The following is a 21,606-nucleotide window of genomic DNA, read 5'->3' as shown; positions in this document are numbered from 1 at the left end:
AACCAGTAGAGGGCGTGCTTTACATCTCCGACTGAAATATTGTTTACATTCAACGCGACAACAGCCACCAGAAGGTAAAACTCCAACTTATTACATGTATATCCCACCCATTATTCTGCATAGTTATAAAGTTAATAAAGGTCCATGATTAGAGAAATGTAGCGGAATAACGCCGTTTGTATGTTGGTAAGTCAGCCAGGGTCCGTTCTTTCTTCACACATTAAAAACGAAACAAATTGACAATTTTCAAATGTTGAGTGTGTTGACTCATACCATAGAGTGGTTGACTGGAACTTGAAGTTGTGTTGGTCATGTTTGTGTTTGGACAAGTCGACCTTCTCACATGGACTGTGGAGGTAGAACCTCTCACCTCAGACTCAGTTGATCATTTGATCGAGGTAGAATTGGATCATAAGATCTGAGATGGGGCTCTGAAAAGTTTTGAGCTAAAAAAAAAGAAAAAACAAGAAAATAAAGACAGGAAGGATGCCATAAGATTAAAGGCAGTGGACTCTAAATAATAATGGTAATTGTCAAAGACTAGCCTTCACAGTTGGTGCCATGGTTGGTGTATCTCAACATATGCATAAAATAACAAACCTGTGAAAATTTGAGCTCAATCGGTCATCGAATTTGCAAGATAAAAATGAAAGAAAAACTACCCGTATCACACGAAGTTGTGTGAATTTAGATGGTTGATTTCGAGATCTCAAGTTCTAAATCTGAGGTCTCAAAATCAAATTCGTGGAAAATTACTTCTTTCTCGAACATTATGGCACTTCAGAGGGAGCCGTTTCTCACAATGTTTTATACCATCAACCTCTCCCCATTACTCGTAACCAAGAAAGGTTTTATGCCAATAATTATTTTGAGTAATTACCAATAGTGTCCACTGCCTTTAAGATTAAGAAAACATATTTATTAAATTAAACTTTAAAGGAAGGTTTATCGCGATTCAGAACTGCAATGCGTTGTAACCTGTAGTTTGAGAAAGTACAAGCATTACAATATTACTTGCTGAAAAACACACTACTAAATGTTTGGCTTAATACAATTAACCAACTAAAAGCTGAGCTGAGACACAAAAGGAAGACAGCGCCTTAGTAGTCTAGTGCACAGTGGTTTTGAGCCATGGAGTTCGATGGGGATGGGGGTTAACTCAAGCAATTTCTTTTTTTAGATTTGAAATAATATTAGGGCCTGTACTGTAGTCAGATTTATGCATTTCACACTAAATCAACCCGAGGTGCTTTACAACTTAAAACATACTCAAATGAGAAAAAAAGAAAAGAAAAAAAAGAAGACATGCACAGGGTATGTACATTACATGTAAACCTTATACAATTAAAACAGCCGAATGGTACATTAATTTAAACCATTGGACACTTTCGGTAAACAGTGTTGTCCAAAGGCCCACACTTTGTGTAACACAACTAATATATAAAATATTTAACTAATATATGAAAATTTAGGCTCAATCGGTCATCGGAGTCGGGAGAAAATAATGGGAAAAACCAACCCTTGTTTCCGCACGTTTCGCCGTGTCATGACATGTGTTTAAAATAAATCCGTAATTCTCGACAACGAGAATTGATAACTGTTTTAATGTTTTCTCAAAAAGTAAAGCATTTCATGGAATAATATTTCAAGAGAAGTCTGTCATCATGACCTTCTGTAAACCCTGTAAGTTATTTGTAAATCTGTGAACTTTTATTTTTTGTTTGTTCCGAAAGTGTATAATGGCTTTAAAGCAGATCTTTTAATTTTTCCCCTCTGGACAGAGCATTTTCACCCGATGATGTAATGAGCTAGACAGTATGGCAGAGGTTCATGTTATTGGTGAGATCATCGGAGCAAGTGGATTTCCAAACCATAGTCTTTTTTGTAAATGGGGAATACATGCAGGTAAGTTTGTCCAATTCATCTTCTTCTTTGTCTTGCTCCTCTTGCCCCAGCCCAGGCCGTGGACACTGTCGTCTGGGCAGCAGCAGTGAAGTTACTTCATTTGTGCCTGGCCTGGGCTTTCTTTTTACCTTTTGTCAATGAAGCCTAGCCCCTGGTTTTCACATATTTTCCTTGAGGCAGTCTGCCCAACAACTGACAAGGTCACTTGCCCAGCCCCAAGGTTGAGTTCATAGAGTTGTCATGATCTTGTGGCATTTCAAAGCCACTTTTCGAACCTCTGTGAATAAAGGCTTTGCAACAAAACATTAAATACATGCCTTGAATTTCATTCCTGAAGGGGGCACAGAAACTTTCTCTGGTAAGGGGTAGTTGTATTGGACCTTTGCACAAAGGGCAACACAGCAAAAGCATCTGAGGGGCACTACGGCAATTGCTGTGGATGCTGTGAGTGGTTTCGAGACCTAACACCATTCCTTCCATTTCTTTTAGGTGGTGCATGGAAAGTAATAGCTGGAGCTAGAGAGGGGCAGACCCAGGTAGACCTCCCTCAGAATGAGGCTTTCGCTGCCTGGAGTCATCCTATCGACATTCATTTTGCCACCAAGGGTCTTCAAGGTACGTTGGTTGTCAATATTTTTCTACTGTCACAGAAATTAGGGATCTTTCAACTAGGCCTGGGCGACTAGTGAAAAAAGCAAAGCCCGCATTTTCATAAGTAAATTATATTGTCGTGAATAGTCAAGAGCGACACAATTGGTTCACCAAACAGGTAGTCCCGTCTTTTTTTGTAGTAGCCTGTAGTCATGGCAGCCAGATTAACCGTGTATTTGAAAAACATAGTCGCGACTCAACTAAGAAATCAATAGTTGCCACTACGACACTAGTCGCCAAGGCATACTTTCCAACATGCATGACTGTAAGGACCAAATTCAAGGCTCAGCAGAGTTTTGTAAAAGTTAACTGATGCAGGCTTAAATGCAAATAGCCACCTTGAATTGCGTGCGTGAGTGGTCATTGGGTTTTGGCAGTGCTTCATGTTGTAATGTGTGGCTCACTAGCCTACAGGAGTTCATGAAGTGATTATGTTTTAGTTTATTGTGGCTGGGCAGTCATAGTGTTACCTTTACTAATCGGTTTCACGGTTTCATAGAGATACAGAAGGTGTTATGGATCCAATAAACTATTTTATTATACCTCATATATATTCATGACCGAGAGTTGAGTTCTTATTGGTCCATTCATCATCACGTGCCAGGTGCTACTTTTGCTAATTACCAAACGCGCACGCGAGTAGTCACACACATTGGAAATGCACATGACAAGTAGAGTAGCGCCCGGGCGCTACTCTACTTGTCATTCGCAATAGACTGTGCAAGTCTCGCGCAGTCTCGTGCGTATTTGAACTTCCGGGACCTTTATTGTCCCAACCTTTACGTTGGGGAGATTTTGTTTCGTCCATTATTTTAGTTTAACGTTGGACACAACAAAACTTCCTGAAGTTAAATGATGATAAGACAGAGTTTCTTTTATTTGGGTCACGTCAACAGTTAACTAAGGTTTCAGTGCCATACATCTCCATCGGTGATGCTCGGATAGCTCCCTCGCTAAAAGCTCGGAACTTGGGGGTTATTTTTGATTCATCGATGACACTTCAGCCACACATCAACAATATTGTTCGTTTATCATCATATCACATCAGGAATATAGGTAAGATTCGCAAGTACTTGGATAAAAGTGCCACTGAAAAGGTCATTCACGCATTTGTTACTTCTCGTCTTGACAACGGCAATGCTCTTCTATACAGTCTACCTAACAACCAGATTTCCCGACTTCAACGGCTCCAAAATACTGCTGCCCGCATTGTGACACTGTCTAGAAAATCCTGTTCTATCACCCCCATTCTGAAACAACTACACTGGCTCCCTATCTCTCAACGAATCATCTTCAAGCTGATGCTCATTGTCCACAAAGCTCTAAATGGCAAGGCTCCCCACTATATTTCTGAACTGCTTCAAGTTTACACTCCATCAAGGAATCTTCGATCAAGTTCCATGCTTCTCCTCATTGAACCCAAGTCTCGACACTCATGGGGTGACAGGTCTTTTTCTTCAGCCGCGCCACGCATCTGGAACTCTCTACCACTTAATCTTCGATCTTGTGTTTGTACCGCAAAATTCAAGTCTCTTCTCAAAACTTATCTTATGTCACAGGTTTTCAATGACTAATTTTGTTGTGTCTGTTTTTCTTTGTGTTGTGTTTTTGTTTTTGTTTTGGTTTTACTGCGCCATGAACACCCAGCAGGGTGGATATGTGCGCATTACAAGTCTTATTATTATTATTATTATTATTATTAACGTACCTTATGACCATAGAAAAATACATATGTTGTTGAAGATGTAATACTAGTCAACAATAGAAGTACAAATAAATTCAACAAAATAACGAAGAAAAACCTATACTTTAACTTGACTTCAGGTCAAGTTACTTGAAAAAAATTGAGAATTTGTGCCCACCTCCGATCGAGAAACTGGGTGAAAAGCCTTTACATTGGTCATTTAAGCGTAAGCTTCCTGTTTAAACTGCGTCACGCGATAATCTAACGCCCTCGTGACCATTGTGCAACGCGTAAAACCCAGCTTTTGATAATTTCACAATCGGGCGTAGATTTGCAACAGGGGATTCAAAAAAATTTAAGATCAAATAAACATCCTTGTCCCAGAAATTTCCTTTTGTCTATACATAAACTATAACCGATTAATTGCACAAAAATGTTTAACAAGCTAAGACCAAATTGAACAAGCTCTAATGAGTATTTTTGTTGTTCAAATTCGGTATTTTTAATAATTTAAGGCCTAGATTAGATTTGATTTGATTTGATAAAAAACAAGTTTTTCATTTGTCGTGTTTTCTCGCTCCGGTGCGTGCAAGACTGGCACAGTCTATACCATTGTGGGACAGGTCAGCCCGGGCGCTATTCTACTTGTCATGCGCATTACCTGTTCTGATCGTCGTACTGTTTTGTATACACGCACGAACATCGCTCTTTAGCGGCGACATCCAACACATGAACAAACTTATCATGTGCATTTTATTTCCCAGTCGTCATTTTTCCTTGCTCCAAATCATGCTCCGGTAACTGAATATGTATGATGTATAGTAGAAGATTCTCGGTATTGGAAGTTGACTCTCAGTATTGGAAAATGACCAACTAGTTCCCTCGGCTTCGCCTCGGGAACTAGTTTGTCAACTTCCAATACCTTGGGGAGCTAATATCGACTAGTCACCCTCAAACCATGGTGTATTTGTATTATTAGCAATCAACAAATTGTCTGTTTATTTAAGCTTTGAACTGGACCATTATAATGACTCTTTCAGCATTCTCCCTCAAAAGTTGTCCACTGGTCACATGTCTTCTTCTGCTTATCGGGTCCACACACCAGCTAGAATGGAACATTGTGTTTCAGCCAGAACTGAGCACAATCTTTGGCATTTTAGTTATTTTCATATAGGTCTCCAGCTGGAGACATCTGAGTTGTTGATCCATAAACTAAGTTCATAACAACCATAGACACTTGACTCCCACCCAAAAGAAATAATAATAATCTCAGAAATTCTAACAAACTTGGCTCAATCAACAGGTACAAAAACAGCCCAATTCCATCTCTAACCACACTTCTCAACAGTTGAAATTTTTACTACTTGTTTTTTTTATCCAAGTATTTTGTCCCCCTTTTTATCCACTTTCCTTTTTGTACATAATCGTTATTAAATTTATTTTTCTGTAAAACACTTCCTTTTTTTATTCTGAGGAATTTAAATTTAAGTGATCAATCAAGCACGTTGTTGTACCAGACAAAATTCAAATCTGACACGCAAACGGCTCATTAATTACTCACAATTGGTTTTAAAAAGGCAAATCTTACCTGTTAAAAGTGCAGCTTACCTCTTCGTCTTTTCATTTCATGTCATTTAATTTGCCAAACAATAAGTCCAAAGACAAACAAAATATTTTGTATACAATGCATAAATTGTGCCTGCCAAATTGAAATTTATTGACAACTGAAATTATTGTGCAAACAATTATATTAAGGCATTACAATTGTCCAGGTTGATGATAATTTTCAAAAATAATTTTTGTTTACACATTTTTTTTGTAAATTCAATTGAATTATTAGGATGGCCAAAGCTGAAGTTTGAAGTGTACCATCAGGATGACTATGGACGCAATGAACTCTATGGGTACGGCTTCTGCCATCTGCCTACATCCCCAGGCACGCACAACATTGAATGTGTTACATGGCGTCCCACAGGCACCTCCAGGGAGCAGATATCGCAGTTCTTCATCGGGGGTGCCCCCCAGCTACGCAATCCTGACCTGGTGCACAGCGCTGAACGATATGCTTTGAGCACTTCGGCGATGGGAAAAGTCCACTTGCAGCTCGGCATTATCTTCAGGAACTTTGACCGGTACGGTGTGGAGTGCTAGGGATTGAAGGAGCACTCTCACCCAGTAAAGATATATCCACTCGGACCTGGAATTACACAAAGGCCAAGGAGGTCATGGCCACTGTTGCCCATGGTCTTGACCTTGGTGCCCCTTCAAAAATTTCCCATTGACTTTAAGAATTTCAAATGGAAGTGCCCTTTGCAAAATAAACTTGCCCTTTCAAAATGTTTAAAAATGAAACTCTAGGCCTGATGACTGTTATTAGCAAGATCTGAGGAATTGGATTCACTTTTGGAGGTGAATTTTAGAGATGAAAGGCTAATGAAGCATGGACTTCATCATCATCATTTGGACCTCGGTCGACCATCATCATTCTTGATAAAGACAGTTAGTGGTGTAACTACCTGGCAGCAAGCAAGTTCTTCAGACATTTTTGTAGTTCATGAGGGTTTTTTTAACTCATAGACACTTTGGAACTACTGTGCTTGCCAGTAGAGAAATCACCTAACATCACAAGGCCAGACAGCCACTTCAAAGTAAGGGCCACACTACGGATTTACAGTAAAACAATCAAACGGTTCCAAAACCAAAGGCACACTTTTAAAGGAACACGTTGCCTTGGAACGGACGAGTTGGTCAAAACAAAAGCATCTGTAACCGTTTTTTATATAATGCATATGGTTGGAAAGATGTTTTAAAAGTAGAATACAATGATCCACACAAGTTTGCCTCGAAATTGCGTGGTTTTTCTTCTACTGTGCGAACTAACACCGTCAGCCATTTATGGGAGTCAAAATTTTGACCCCCATAAATGGCCGACGTGTTAGTCGTCGAGGTAAAAGGAAAACCTTGCAATTTCGAGGCATGTTTGTGTGGATCATTGTATTCTACTTTTACAACATCTTTCTACCCATATGCATTTTATAAAAAACGGTTACAAACGCTTTTCAAAGACCAACTCGACCGATCCAAGGCAATGTGTCCCTTTAAGCTCAACAAAATGATACTCACAAGAATAAGGCTTCATGCTTAAATACCATTTTACATACTGCAAAATGTAACTGATAATCTGCTTAGTTTTGCCAAGCAGTAAAAGTATAAACAATATTATTTTCTGCTAAGCTGCTCTGCAAAAATGGGCCTATGTCTTGTTACTGGACCAGGAATATTTCTGCAACATATTTTATTTATTTCTTGTTTGATATTAGCTTGACTTTATTAAGGAGTAGGTTTGGAATTGTAAAGCATAGGTGTAAACTGTAAAGTTCTCACAATAATCTGTCTGTAAAACACTAGTCAGCAGGCTGGTTTTATACTGCAGTAGGCAGTGTCTTACCAACATCATCATCATCATCATCATCATCAGTTGGCTGCACAGCAGGCGGACTCAAACTTTTCCCATTCTCTCCTGTCTTGCGCTATTCTCTGAATCTCAAGCGGGGAGAGCAGAAAATCCAGGGAGACTAATCTTCCGATGTACTCGGGGTACAGAAGCGCGGACGACCTTGACCGCACCAAGATGCAAATTTAACATGTACTATATTGTTGTCGTACCCGCAGCTAAAAACATATTATTCTAACTGCCTCTAGCTACCGGCGATCTCGGTGTTCTAGTTGGTAAGACACTGCTCTAAAACGGAATATTATTTCTTCATCATCTTTTCCACACAGTTATCTTCGAGCCTACACAGGTCACATGTTACGTGTGAGAGTCCCTTGGTGTCATTACCGAAAAACATGAAAAAAATAAACACATTTTCTATTTGTATGACTCAAAAGAGTCGTATACATGTAGGCCAAAGGTTGTCAGGCACAAAGTGTACTTCACCAAAAGCAATTTCTTGTACAATTTAGTTACATGAGTGTGTGTAAAGCACTGTATACTCGGTACTTTCCAGACTCCTGTGAAAAAAAAAAACAGGCATTTTAGTCTGCATGTGTAAATGTAATTACTTGTAGTGTATTTCACAGGAATGCTTATTCCCTTGTGAAAATATCCTCATTTAAGAATTAATAGTAGCCTTGTTTCAACTGTTTAAAACAAAATATGGAAGAACAAATAAACAATATAAATTCAGAAATGAATGGTCTATCAGGTTTTTAGAGTACTCTAGTGCAACACTGCCTGAAAGAAACACAATGTTAAACAATAAATTATATTTTATGTACCGTTATGGGTTCACTTTGAATTAGAGTGATGAAATAGAAATATTGTGTATAATTTATTTGAATGTGTATTCAAAAGCAACAATAAATCACTATGAAATTGCAGTTAAAGTTTGTTTTTCCTGGAATCTTTTTTTATGAGCTGTTGGCCAAGATGTTTCTATTTTCACAATTTGACTCCATAAGTTTCTATTAATACTAGAAAATCATGTCATGCAATCCTTGTTGTACATTCTGTTTGCATTTAAATATGGACATCACACTGGGATATAGAAGGATTAAACAGCCCCCCCTATCCCGCCCCACCCACCCACACAACTGAAACAAAAGATGGAAAAGTGTGCAAACTATTGGACATGATTCAAGTCCCGTTCTTGTGCGAGAGGACCTAGGCATAAAATCCGCCGTCGATATGTAGCAGAGTTTTCTGATGGGACTGAAAATAGAGAGATTCTCACGGGATTGGGACTTGAGTCAAGTCTAGCAAACACTGTGCCAAACAAAAAAAGTACTGGAGTAGAGAGTGTAAGTTTACAAACACCCACACCGCCGAAACAGTCGACCAATCACGAAGGTATAAAACTTTGCTTGATGGCGGCATGCAGCACATCTTTTCCCTAAAAAGTGTCATGATGTTTGCGTGTAAATACGTTTTTCATACGGACGCATTGTATTGTATTATTGCGGATTGAGCTTGTAGAGAATTCAAGAGATATCGACGATCCATGTAGAACCGGTTTTTAATGTTTGTTTGCAGCAAGTACTACTTGAAGTAGGCCTACTTGATGCCCATTAAAAAAAATGTGTCAACGAACAAAGAATAATCATTGTTGTAACTAATTGGCATGCATTGACGTACGGGAGTAAACACAAGGATAGTGACTGATTAATCCTAGGTACCGTAAAGTATTAAAGGATGGCAACTGCAATACTTTCAACTTGTCTGATAAAAATGAGGTAATGTACAATTTAAATATAATTAATAAGTCGCACAGTCGCTAACAAGGCACTACACTAACGTTACACTGGCACTGGCAGTGGTGTGTGTGTCAGCAGCAGTAGTAGTAGTCAGCAGTTAGCAGTTAGTCAGTGGTTGTCACTGTCAGATTCACATTACTGGGTACTGCACTTGCACTTGCAGCAGAGTGTAAAAACTGTATCCATATCACCTCAATATCATAATCATGTATATAAGCAGAAGTGTGTTCTCGTATTTATTTGCATTTTCTGTTTATTAAATCGTCATGTAAGTTAGTCATCATGTTGGTGGTGCTGGGTGATTGCTTTTTTTGATTTGGTAGGCCCTGTAATTTATAGAGCTATATATTGACTAAAGCGCTAATTTGCTCAGCGTTTTGAAGCCACCCTGGCATCCTGGGCACAGATATGTTTGGTGTGTTGTGGACTACGGAACAATTTTAACTTTAAGAGAACACATTTTTACATTCGGCGTGTGCGCTTACTACATACGCAATTGCCCATTCGCATGCATCCGGCTACGAAAACCATTTGTTCGACTTGATTGACGTACCGTTAACAAAGTATACGCGCCTTTTAAACATGACGCACATGACTCGCGCAGTTTGTACGCTCATCAGCAGATTGTGCGTTCACATTTGCTGCATTTGTCGGTTCGATGTCGCATAGAAAAGAACAATATGCACGATCATGCAAATAGCTGTACAATTGCCGTACAAAATTTCAAGCTTTTGTATTGGTTTGTACATAAACATGGATGCGCCCACACGGCTTCAAAACCTTAGTGCGTGTATAACGGGGTGTTACTCTAGTCAATATATATAGCTCTATGGGTAGGCCCAAGTCCAAGAAAGTACTGCAGAACCGTTATTCTGTATTCAGTTAGTCTTTCGGATCACTGTTCATGCATACATTTTGGTTATTAAAATAGCCGGGGCCATGAACATTGATTTCTAGGCTTTCAGAAGAAATGTGATACTTTTTCGTGACAGAGTTGGTGTCAAACATTTTGTAGTTATTAAATTTATAATATAGAACTGGTCGTATTATATAAAAAATATTTTAAAAAATATATTAATTCAAAATAAAATTAAAAGCCTGTCAATCCATGAATCCTCTTCTTCAGCATGTTCAGGAGTTCAGCCTTATGAATGTCTCAAATAACCCACCGCACCTACAGTAATTGCTGATGAGGCGCCCTGGGCTTTTGCTGTGGTGTCCCTTTGCAAAGTTCAAATACAAGTTTACTACATTTTCCTCATAGAAGTGCCCAGAGGAAAATTGCTGTGCCCCTGCAAGTTCAAGAGTTAAGTTCAAGACCTGTTAATACAGCCTAGGCAACCTGTATGAACTATGACTGTGACATTGACAGAGATACTAACTTCCCAATGTTTGCCAAAGACAAGTTTGTTATCATTTGTTTTTACTTTCATTTAGCTGGAGTATGACACTCACATTTGTTGCGATTGCAAGTCTTTTAATGGACTACACATTAGCAGTGTGCCAGTGGCAAGTTGAAGTAGCCAGACAAGACAAACCGTTCACGAGGAGTGCCTTTGTACAAGACAGACAGCCACTAGTATCAATGTCAGAGTTCTTGAGCAATATTTCTGTTGCCAACATGGGCTCGTCGGATGCAATGGTAAGAATCCTAGGTCACATCAATTTCAGGGGGGACTATCATTATGATCAAAGCAGGCCTTTACAGTGGCTGTGTATGGAGTTGATGGACTCGCACCCAGTTACTGCACATGAACGCTGGCCATTGATCAGGTATAGCCAACGCGCATGCAAGTGCAATTGGGTATTAAGAGTTCATATAGTTACAAATAGAGGCCTGCTATATGATCATGGACACAGTTCCCATTTTTAAAAAAAAAATTAAAAATTAAAAGCTCAATTTTTTTTCTGTTCAGACACAGAATACTCACCCACAAACAATTAAAAAGATTATGCAACAGTGCAGCAGTATTTGTCTAGAGCTGAGTCCCCTGGTCAATACTCATTTTTATTTTCCGATACAATAGCCTATTGTCCGATAAATCTCCTTTATCCTATAATATATGGTGTGTCATGGCTGAGCAGTCGCAACTGCGATTGATTTGCCGTTACGATCAATCTTATTTTTTTTAGCCCTTTGTGAAATCAGCCCCTGGCCTGTATGCGTCGTTTTAGAAAGGCCAAGGGCACCAAGGCATTTTCTCCTTGGTTATTGTTATGAGGAAAATGCAAAGTTCTACTGGGGCATTTTATAGGGCATCAAGGCAATTACCATGGAGCATGGTGGCAATTGTCTGTGATACTTGTGTCTTTAAGAAAGACAATTAGCTTCTCTAAAAGCCAGTGGACATTTTCGGTAAACAGTGTTGTCCAGGCCCATACTTCGTGTATCACAACTTATGTATAAAACAACAAACCTGTGAAAATTTAGGCTCAATCGGTCATCGGAGTCGGGAGAAAATAACGGGAAAACCCACCCTTGTTGGGATAGTATTGTGTTAGATTCACCCCTTAGTGAAAATTTAAGCAGTTTGGGGTTGCTTAATCCTCAAAAATTTGAGGAATGGACTAAGTATGCCTGACGAAAAAGGGATTACAGGCCCTTTTTTTTTAAAGAGCCTTTGTCTAAGTTTTGTGCATGCTATGAGAACCACTTTCCTGCTAATTTTTATGTTTATATCTTGATTTACTTGCCTGGACCACAGGTTCAAGCTAAAGTTGAATCTGTAAACCGATTTCTGCTTTGGTGAAATAAATACAATAATTAAGGGAATCAATGTGTGGTGAAGAGGTTTTCAACTAGTGGTTTAAACCCAACGTGGCCTGGTTTTTGATAATTTTACCGAGACAAAGTCAAGGTAAATTATCAAGAACTACTAATTGAAAACCGATTCAACACACTTTGATTCCCATTCATAATACCTTTTCGGTCAAAAAACATCAACACTTTTTGGTTAAAAGGTAAAATAAATGCAAAAATTATAATTGTTCAATGATTTCCTTCAACAAAACACCCCTCCAGCTATAATGGTAAGGCCCTCGGGTAAACAACTCCTTTTAAAGGAAATGCTGTGCGCGTAGCGTGTATTGCGTGATGTGGCACAACTGTCCCGGCCGTTGCTCTCCACCAATAGGAATGAAGAAACTTTCATAAGCACAGGTGCAAGCTTTCAACAAAACACCCCTCCAGCTATGAAATGGTAAGGCCCTCGGGTAAACAACTCCTTTAAAGGGAATGCTGTGCGCGTAGCGTGTATCGCGTGATGTGGCACAACTGTCCCGGCCGTTGCTCTCCACCAATAGGAATGAAGAAACTTACATAACCACAGGTGCAAGCTTTCAACAAAACACCCCTCCAGCTATGAAATGGTAAGGCCCTCGGGTAAACAACTCCTTTAAAGGGAATGCTGTGCGCGTAGCGTGTATCGCGTGATGTGGCACGACTGTCCCGGCCGTTGCTCTCCACCAATAGGAATGAAGAAACTTTCATAAGCACAGGTGCAAGCTCGTGTTCCACGCCCATGTTTTCAACACTTTTTACTGGTCATAAACAAAGGTTTATACACACCACGTGACGCGCTCTCCACCAATAGGAATAGCGAAACTGTCTGAGGTATTTATGAATAATAACTAAGATAGCCCAAAAGACCCCAAACCATGTCAGAATAAATATTATAAATGGTTGTTTGATTATGGATACAATTTCAGAACTTCAAACTTATAATAATTATAGTAGAAATAGCAGCTTCTCCCCCCCCCCCATTACTAAGTAAAGAATCAAATTTAAAAAGTATGGGAAAGCTAAAATTAGCCACACTTATGTAGCTGTCAAAAACAATAGGCCTTACGTTTGAAACACTGATTATTTTCACGAATTGATTTCTAAGATTTGAAAAAGAAAACAAAACTGACGACGTGAATACAAGTTTTCACTTTTAAGGGGCTTGCCTACACAAAAGTCTACAAAAATTTTTTTTTAAATAATTGGAAGCAAATATTTATATACATTTTACCCAAAGACTCATTTTATATAACAATATATAAACAAAATACATGGATTTCTTTAAAATATTATTTGTTGAATGTTTTCGATGTCATCTTTGCCTTTGTTTGTCTACTCCCCATGCAGGACTATTTGTCATATCCATATTTGTTATATCTCCAAGTATACTGCAATGGTTATCCATCACCTAGCGTTGGCAGAACGGTAGCAGCATCGGGTATAAATCCCACAGTAACTTTGACTTACTCCGAGCAGTCGTTTGAAGAAAGTTGCTCAAATGTTTTAGAATACACCTTGCGTGGCGCTCTAGTTAGCACCAATGATAGCAATCAGCCGGCTGTCTTGAGCAATCCAGCCTGGCTAGTGCCTCTGTTATTTAACAGCCACACTAGATCGATACCAATCTGTGTGAGGACTGGAAGCACAGGCTATGATGTTGAGCCAAAAAGGTAATACGTTCTTCATTGATGATCATATAGTTAACATAGTGTTCCATCTATGAAACATGCTTCTTTGCACTCAATTTAAATACAATACAAACAAATTCTGTTCAAGTTTTAAAACTATATTTAAAGTTAAATAGACAGTACTTCAAATGGGAATGCCTCAAACCCCATATAAACAGTACAATTTCATTTTACCACAAAGCAACATGTTGGTTTTTCATTTCTGATTAACCCTAGCAGTTCGCTGTATCAAATATGAGTAATGCTCGACCTTTTTTACAGGAATTGCGAATAAAAATCGTAGAAACATATGGCTGTAGTCAAAGCATAGTAAAGACGTGTTGCATTGTAATAAAGACAAATGCATTTTAAAAACACAATCTGGAAAACTCCCCTTTATTTTTCACATAATTTATCAGGATTTTCCACTGATGTCCCTGTGTCTTCAGATTTTCATGATGGAGAGAGGCTAATATGTTGTCACAGAGAGTCGGAAAACCACTAAAAATTCTGTAATTCCAACCCAAGAGAACATCTATTTAACATTTTCATTTCCGTACAATCTCACGACTGCTTTTAAGCAAGCCTTGAATTTCACTCCTGAATGGGCGCAGCTGGTGAGGGGCATTTGTATGAGAAAAATATAAATTTGTATTGGAACTTCGCAAAGGGCACCACAGTAAAAGCGCAGGGCACAATTGACAATTGCTGTGGGTGCCGTGGATTATGTTGAGGTCTGGTTTGATTTCAAATAATAATACTGACTGTGGTTGACAATAACAATTCTCATAGGCATACTATCAGCTTGGATGGTTTCCATGAGGTACATCCCAACGGCAGCCAAGACTCAACAAGTGTCTTAGGTACAAAGGTACCCATGGAGAACATCTCCAGGAAGCTGCTGGCTGGAAGGCCCTACCAAGTTGGTCCAATCGCCAGTAGTACACCTACAAATGTCTTTGGTGCTGGGATCCCTGACTCGTCAGCTGTGATTCTCAGTAATGATGACTTGACGTCGTTTGAGGCTCTCCAGGTAAATGACTTGGGTTCTTTTAAGAGGGGGTGCGGAGAAGGGGTTTGCCCTTTCAGCAACAATTGCATTTTGTTTTCTGCTTTTTTTCTTTCATCAAAGCAGTGAAAACTTACATAAACAATAGTTAAAAAACAGTCATACCAATTGTGAGATATAATAAAAACATGCAAACTTTCCAAAACAAATGCATCTTTTTCCACCATGTAAAACTCAAAACAAGTTTTATAATCACTAAGGGAGGTATTGTATTTTAATTAAATACTATTTTCATTCAGGTTAAACGAACTTGAGCTCAATGTAGAAGTCAATTTTACTGTTTATATTTATGTTGGAATTGAGCACACAATTAAAAAATTATTTGTTTTTCTCCCTGTGTAATAAACCTCTGTAAAATTTTTAGTTGTTCTTGTAGAGCTGCCAACTCCCATATTCTGCAGATTTTCCCCCGAAAATAAACAAATCTTTCCATGTTCTGATGAATAAATTTACCAATCTCCCTGATTGTGTGACCTCTTTGTTGAATGTAATTCTAAATATCTTCCTGATTGCAAGATGCGAATGTTGGCAGCTTTGCGCTTAAACACAATAGTTTATATTGACTCTTACATGTACATTACTTATCCAAAAGGTTTGGAGTATTGTATACTTGTTTTTTACTGTTTTTATACAACAAATTTTCAATCATTTTGCCAATTTGTGCTTGAATGAAAAATTATCTGTAACTCTGTATTCATCGATTCAATGAGAAATCCGATAACACACAATATTTTCCTCTTACAGATTTCTTTACCAGATGAGGATGATAATTTATGCACCAGCCTTCCGGTTGGTGGTCCCCTCATCAAGCATGTCTTAACCCTTCCAGACCGGATTCTCTTTAGTACGATCAGCGGTTTGTACGAGGCGTTCGGACAGTACCAAGATACGACCATGCCTGCGGGGATGCTAAGGAACACTCCAGCTCGATGCTATGAATGGATGATGGCCCCTACTCAGAGCAGAACGGCTGAAGTGTACATACTAGCTCTAGCAAAATCTGACGACAAACAAAAAGTCTTCGCTGCTCGCGTCCAGTCAGGTCTGTATCTGGGGCCATGGTTGGCTCGTGCATAAAGCGCTCGCCTCACACCACGGTGGCCCTGGTTCGATACCCGGCCAGGGCCATATGTGAGTTGTGCGTTTGGTTCTCTGATGTTTCACAAGGGTTTTCCAGACCATCCGAAGGGGCCCTTGCACGAACACAAAATAGCTGCTACCTTTGCAATTCAGCTCTTCGCTGCGAGTCAGGATGATTAGCCTCCCAAATTATTTCTCAAATCCCTCCAGGAAAATTCTTAACTTTGATGGGGTATATAGATTGAGAGGTCAAGTACAACTAGATAATTATTTTCGACAGATTTCAAAGTAAGAATCTAATAATAATAATATTAATAACATGCATTTATAGCATTTAAAGCAATCGCACAACATCGGTAAACGGCCCACACTTCGTGTATTACAACTTATATATAAAATAACAAACCTGTCAAAATTTAGGCTCAATCGGTCATCAGAGTCGGGAGAAAATAACGGGAAAACCCATCCTTGTTTCCGCATGTTTCGCCGTGTCATGACATGTGTTTAAAATAAATCTGTTATCCTCGATATCGAGATTTGCGACAAATTGTGTAAATGTTTTCTCAAAAAGTAAAGCGTTTCGTGGAATAATATTTCAAGGGAAGTCTTTCACAATTACCTTTTGTAAACCCTGCAAGTTATTTGTAAATCTGTGAACTTTTAATTTTTGTTCTGTTCAGAAAGTGTCCAATGGCTTAAATACAGGGCTTAAACTAGAGCTTAATACAGGGTTTCTAACACTGAAAACAAAATTTTCTCAGATGTGGCCCACCAAATAAACTATTATTTTTTCTCTATTTTTTTTGCCTCAGGCATGATGTTAGATTTTCAGGAACTACTGGATGACAGTGGAGGAGGCGTTTGTAGTGTTTTAAATCAAACAGAGAGTAAGTGTGAAACGATAATAATAAAGGTGTTCTTTTATATTGCGCCATGCCTGTCATAAGAATGATTTTATAAGACCATAATACAATACCTTGAAAGAGATATTTGGTGACATGTTGCATTGCTACCAGACCATATGCCAGAAACACCTTTGCAAACCTAGACTTCTGGACAAGTCGTTTAATGGTCTGTCACTGTGAGATAGTCCAGTCGTGGTGGTAATGGTTCAGGTTTCCGCGATCGAATACTGCTCTCTCGCGAAGCTGCTGGCTGCCGACCACTTCTCCCCCATATGGGACTGCACATCAGCACGATCCAGCAGTAGTTGCGGGAATCGTGGAGAGAGTCGAAGCGCTTTCACCACAACAGACATTTAACGACTGATCCACAAGTCTTGGGCAAACCCCTTTCCTTTATAATAAGTGTACTGGGTTCTATTACGTGCATTTCACAAAACACCAGACATATATTTACATCCCATCCAAAAGGATGAAGCAATGAGGTTATTAAAGTGTCTTGCTGAAGGTCAAAAGGGTCATGAGCGGGACTTGAACCCACACTTTGTTGATCAGAAACACTGGAGTATTACAACATGCTGTTGACTTTATATGGCACTGGATTATGAAGGACTGGAATCAGTAATTTAATTATATTTATAGATTCAAGAAAATGATCAGTTTCTCATGTAAGGTATTGCAAAAAAGGAAATTGGCTATTGACTGTTTATGGCACTGGATTTAAATGACTGGAATAAGTAAGTAAAATATTTCTTATTTAGATTAAAGAAAATTATCATTTTCTTATTTAAAGTATTAAAAAAAAAAAAAAAAAAAATCAGCCAGCGATAATTGCTATTTAATTAAAAACTAACAGTGAATCATTGTGGGGATCCTGACATCATTTCACAACCATCAGCCACATACTGTGTACACATAATTTTGCATGTTAAACATGTACATTGTGCACTGTCTGTGGCTGTTGTATGTCTTTTGTTTTGATACAGCATTATCTGAAACAAATTAATTCAAAGAAAAAAATAAATTTCTGCAAGCAAGTTAGCCAATTCTTGCTTTTAATGAACAGAATTGTGTTGAAAAGTTAGAATTGAATAACACAAACAGACTGTTAACCGTAGCCATACACTTAATTTCCTTGTTTGTTTGATCTGTTTTATTTTTCTGGGGATAAGAATGCTATCAACAGTTATTTTGTACTATATAAGTTGTAAAGTTTCAGAACTTTTTGGGGTTAATATGCTTTTTCCATTTATGCATCAACTCTGGAATCATCTTCCTACTAATTTTTGCTGATCTCCTTTTAGCTTAAAGGAACATTACAGAATTGGTTTTGCTAGCAAAAAAGTTGCTGGCAGTGTAAGCACTTTATGTAATCCACCATATACATAAACTGACAAACCTGTAGAAGTTTGAGATCGATCAGCCATCTGGGTCATGAGAGAATAGTGTAAAACCGATTACAAATGTTGCATTGCATCGATGCCAAAACAAGTGCGAAGTTAGATTTTTTATTTCTCATCAAATATGAAATTTCAGACAGAAATATTTCAAGGGATGTTTTCTACTTTACAACTTTTATGTAAATGTGTGATCTTTACGATTTTTGTTTCTTACCATGTCTGTACCGTTCCTTTAATGTATATAAGTAAAAACTGTCTGTACAGCGTTTTGAAGTTTTTAATGTGAGGCGCTATATTACGATAAATGATTATTATTATTATATTAATGTTCTTTGTAAAAGGTACTTCTTGTGAGATTGTTAGCGGCACTGTCAGTGGGACAAAAGATCAAGAGTTCTTGCTACTTCTGAAAGGAGATTCAAGCTACTACATTGTGACGTATAATGGTAAAAAAAACAAATTTTACGGTGTGAGGCGAGCGCTTTACGCACAAGCCAACCATGGCCCCAGATACATACCTGTTAGCCACTATGTGATAGTAATGCAGTTTAGATTTTTTATAGTGTTACGATTTTTCCAAATATAAAAACCACAACTTACAAAAAACAGGCCTGTGATTCATCTTTGAGAGGGCAAGCCCATTTTTTTTTTTTTTTTTTTTCAAATCTTAAAATCTATTGGAAACTTCTGAAGAGGCACGATGCCAAGACGAGGGGGCAACAGAGGCTGTGGCCTCCATGGCCTCCGTGTAGTTTTTTTTCTGAGGTAACTCTGAAATAACGTAGTTTTTGAGTTAGAGGTAATTTCTCACTCAAATAAAATACTTCCAGGCCTAAATCAGAAGCTTTTCATTGGGCATCTGAAAGCACACAATTTTGTGCCACAAGGGTGTTCTTTCATTATTCTCTTGCAACTTCGATGAACAATTGAGTCCAAGTTTTCACAGATTTTTAATTTTGTTTTGTATATATGCACATATCAGGGTACACCAAGTGAGAATACTGGTTTTTGACAATTGCCAAACGGGTGTCCAGCGCCTTTTTTAAACATCTAGTTTTTAAGAAGTATTCTTACATAGTGTGCCTGCCTTGTGGACCCCATTGCCCATCGGTATCCATTGTTTAACATCTATCTCTGTAGTCAAATCAGCTGTTTCTCCTTGATTCAACCCATACAAGTTCACATTTGTCATTGTGTATATCTTGTAATTTTGGTATCACACCTGTCTGAACCTTTTATGGATGTTTTTATCCACAGACTGAACCTTTTGGTTATAAGTAGAAACATTTTCATTTTTCCTCCTCAGTTTAGCATTCTCCATCTCTATTTTAGGTATTAGTGTATTTCTTTGGTGTGTACTTTTTATTGAATTAATGGAGATTAAATAAAATAATAACAATAAAAAGCACCCATTAATTAACTACGTATACTTAAAATTATGATTTGGTAAACAAATTAAGTGATTTGGTAAACAAATTAAGTGATTTTGGAAGTTTTAATTTTTTCGAGATGATGTGTTTAACTTTTAGGTGGCACCCCTTCACGTCAATGGACTGTTCTGAGAAATTTCTCCGGTAGCCAATTAGCAAATGAAGGTAATTGCTCTGGTTGTGATTCGGATAGTACTATTGTTTTTAAACAATCATAAACAATAGTGTTATAATGAAGTGCACTTCCTCCATCCTGACCACTCCTTATCAATCCAATCTCATTTTCAAATGTGGAAGTTCATTATTAAGGGCAGAACACATTTACAATTACAATTTATGACAAGTTATTTCCTGTTGAATTGGGTGGGTTCAGAATTTGACATGGTTTGAAAAGTATTCGACTGTCATAATTTATATTATGGTTCGAATATGGATCGCTAATGAGAACCATAATTAATATTTAATTAAATAGTTCTTCCTGGATAATACATGCAGTCTTTAAAGGGATCCTATTACTTGATGAATTGTGAAGCTGCAGCAATGAGCTGGTTTTAGTTAGTCTGCCCCCCCCCCACACCCCGGATGGTATATGCCTGCAACCATAGACCTCCTATTGTTCCTCTTTTGTTATAGGTCCCCCCTGGTTTGAATGTTTATCGTAACCTACTCACTCACACACACACAATTAAAAATGGATCATGACATTCTTTCTAAAATTGTACAACCTGCTGCAAAACCTAATTTCATTTTTCATGACCGCTAAATTGTAATTTTGTTCCACCTCTAAAGACACTGGACACTATTGGTAATTGTTAAAAACCAGACTTCTCACTTGGTGTATGTCAACAAAAATAACAAACCTGTGAAAATTTTTGCTCAATTGGTCGTAGAAGTTACGAGATGATAATGCAAGAAAAAACACCCTTGGCACACAAAGTTGTGTGCTTTCATATGCTTGATTTTGAGACCTCAAAATATTTTCTGAGGTCTCAAAATCAAATTCGTGGAAAATTACTTCTTGAAAACTACGTTACCCCAGAGGGAGCAGTTTCTCACAACGTTTTGTAATATCAACCTCTCCCCATTACTCGTTACCAAGTGAGGTTTTATGCTAATAATTATTTTGAGTAAATATCAACAGTGTCCGATGTCTTTCATAATATCCCTAATCTCACTACAGACCTCAAATTCTTATTACCCGCTGGTGGCTTCTTGCCCATATTCATTGCAACTGTGCATTTACTTTTTTACTTTTTTTTGGCTTTGTTTGTTGGTTTTTTTTTTTTTTTTTTTTTACCCCTCCCCTTTAATTTGTAAAACTCCTGGATCCTATCTTTACTAATTATTCCTAAAATGAAACTGCAGCATGTCCATTTTTACAAATTAAGTTAAACATCAACTTATAATTAACCAGAAGGTATAACTTAAATTTAAAATTTTCCGATAAATGCTTAATTTTTTCCTTTCATCTAGGTTCGGGTGATAATGAAGTAATTCTCAACGCTGTTGAGCAGGCAGAATCACTAGTTGATAGAGAGACCATCCCATTGCACCTGAGGGGAGTAACATTCGGTGGAATCATCTCCTCTCAATTATTTCTATGGGGACGGAAACTACTCTACAGGTAGCAGAACAAACTGCTAAGTGATTTTTAATTAATACTAATGATAATAATATTATTGGTGTAATAGATCTTAAATTTTCATCATGGATATCGAAAATTAATTTTGGTTTTTACCCATACACCGATGTGTGTTATAGCACTGTATACAAAGTACTT

At 38.0% G+C, this 21,606-nt stretch overlaps 2 protein-coding genes across 3 annotated transcripts; both read left to right on the top strand.

Annotated features, from left to right (window-relative positions):
• Positions 1-41: 41 nt before the first annotated feature.
• LOC117290014 (B9 domain-containing protein 2-like) lies at positions 42-6,989 on the top strand. Of its 2 annotated transcripts, none has more exons than XM_033771246.1 (4): positions 42-74; positions 1,782-1,905; positions 2,395-2,520; positions 6,081-6,989. In XM_033771246.1, exons 2-4 carry the CDS (start codon positions 1,818-1,820, stop codon positions 6,389-6,391), a joined length of 525 nt encoding a protein of 174 aa, XP_033627137.1. In that variant the 5' UTR covers positions 42-74; positions 1,782-1,817; the 3' UTR covers positions 6,392-6,989. The 2 variants fall into 2 exon arrangements, with proteins under 2 accessions (XP_033627137.1, XP_033627129.1); XM_033771238.1 differs by having other exon boundaries at positions 61-186.
• Positions 6,990-14,822: 7,833 nt separating this feature from the next.
• On the top strand, positions 14,823-20,488 carry LOC117297032. The gene is made up of 6 exons (XM_033780155.1): positions 14,823-14,978; positions 15,759-16,056; positions 16,907-16,981; positions 18,738-18,842; positions 19,926-19,991; positions 20,460-20,488. The coding sequence occupies exons 1-6, from the start codon at positions 14,823-14,825 to the stop codon at positions 20,486-20,488; spliced, it is 729 nt and encodes a 242-aa protein (XP_033636046.1).
• Positions 20,489-21,606: the final 1,118 nt, after the last annotated feature.

Source organism: Asterias rubens, chromosome 1 (assembly GCF_902459465.1).
Source record: "Asterias rubens chromosome 1, eAstRub1.3, whole genome shotgun sequence".
NCBI classification, from domain to species: Eukaryota; Metazoa; Echinodermata; class Asteroidea; order Forcipulatida; family Asteriidae; genus Asterias; species Asterias rubens.
Note: the sequence above shows the minus strand (reverse complement) of the source record. Positions and strands in the feature narration are given on the sequence as shown.

Coding starts and splice junctions, on each gene's coding strand:
- LOC117297032 (XM_033780155.1), top strand. CDS start 14,823: ATGGAGAACATCTCCAGGAAGCTGCTGGCTGGAAGGCCCTACCAAGTT. Junction 16,982..18,737: donor TGTTTTAAATCAAACAGAGA/GTAAGTGTGAAA, acceptor TCTTTGTAAAAG/GTACTTCTTGTGAGATTGTT. Junction 18,843..19,925: donor CTACATTGTGACGTATAATG/GTAAAAAAAACA, acceptor TTTAACTTTTAG/GTGGCACCCCTTCACGTCAA.
- LOC117290014 (XM_033771246.1), top strand. CDS start 1,818: ATGGCAGAGGTTCATGTTATTGGTGAGATCATCGGAGCAAGTGGATTT. Junction 1,906..2,394: donor TAAATGGGGAATACATGCAG/GTAAGTTTGTCC, acceptor CATTTCTTTTAG/GTGGTGCATGGAAAGTAATA. Junction 2,521..6,080: donor TGCCACCAAGGGTCTTCAAG/GTACGTTGGTTG, acceptor TTGAATTATTAG/GATGGCCAAAGCTGAAGTTT.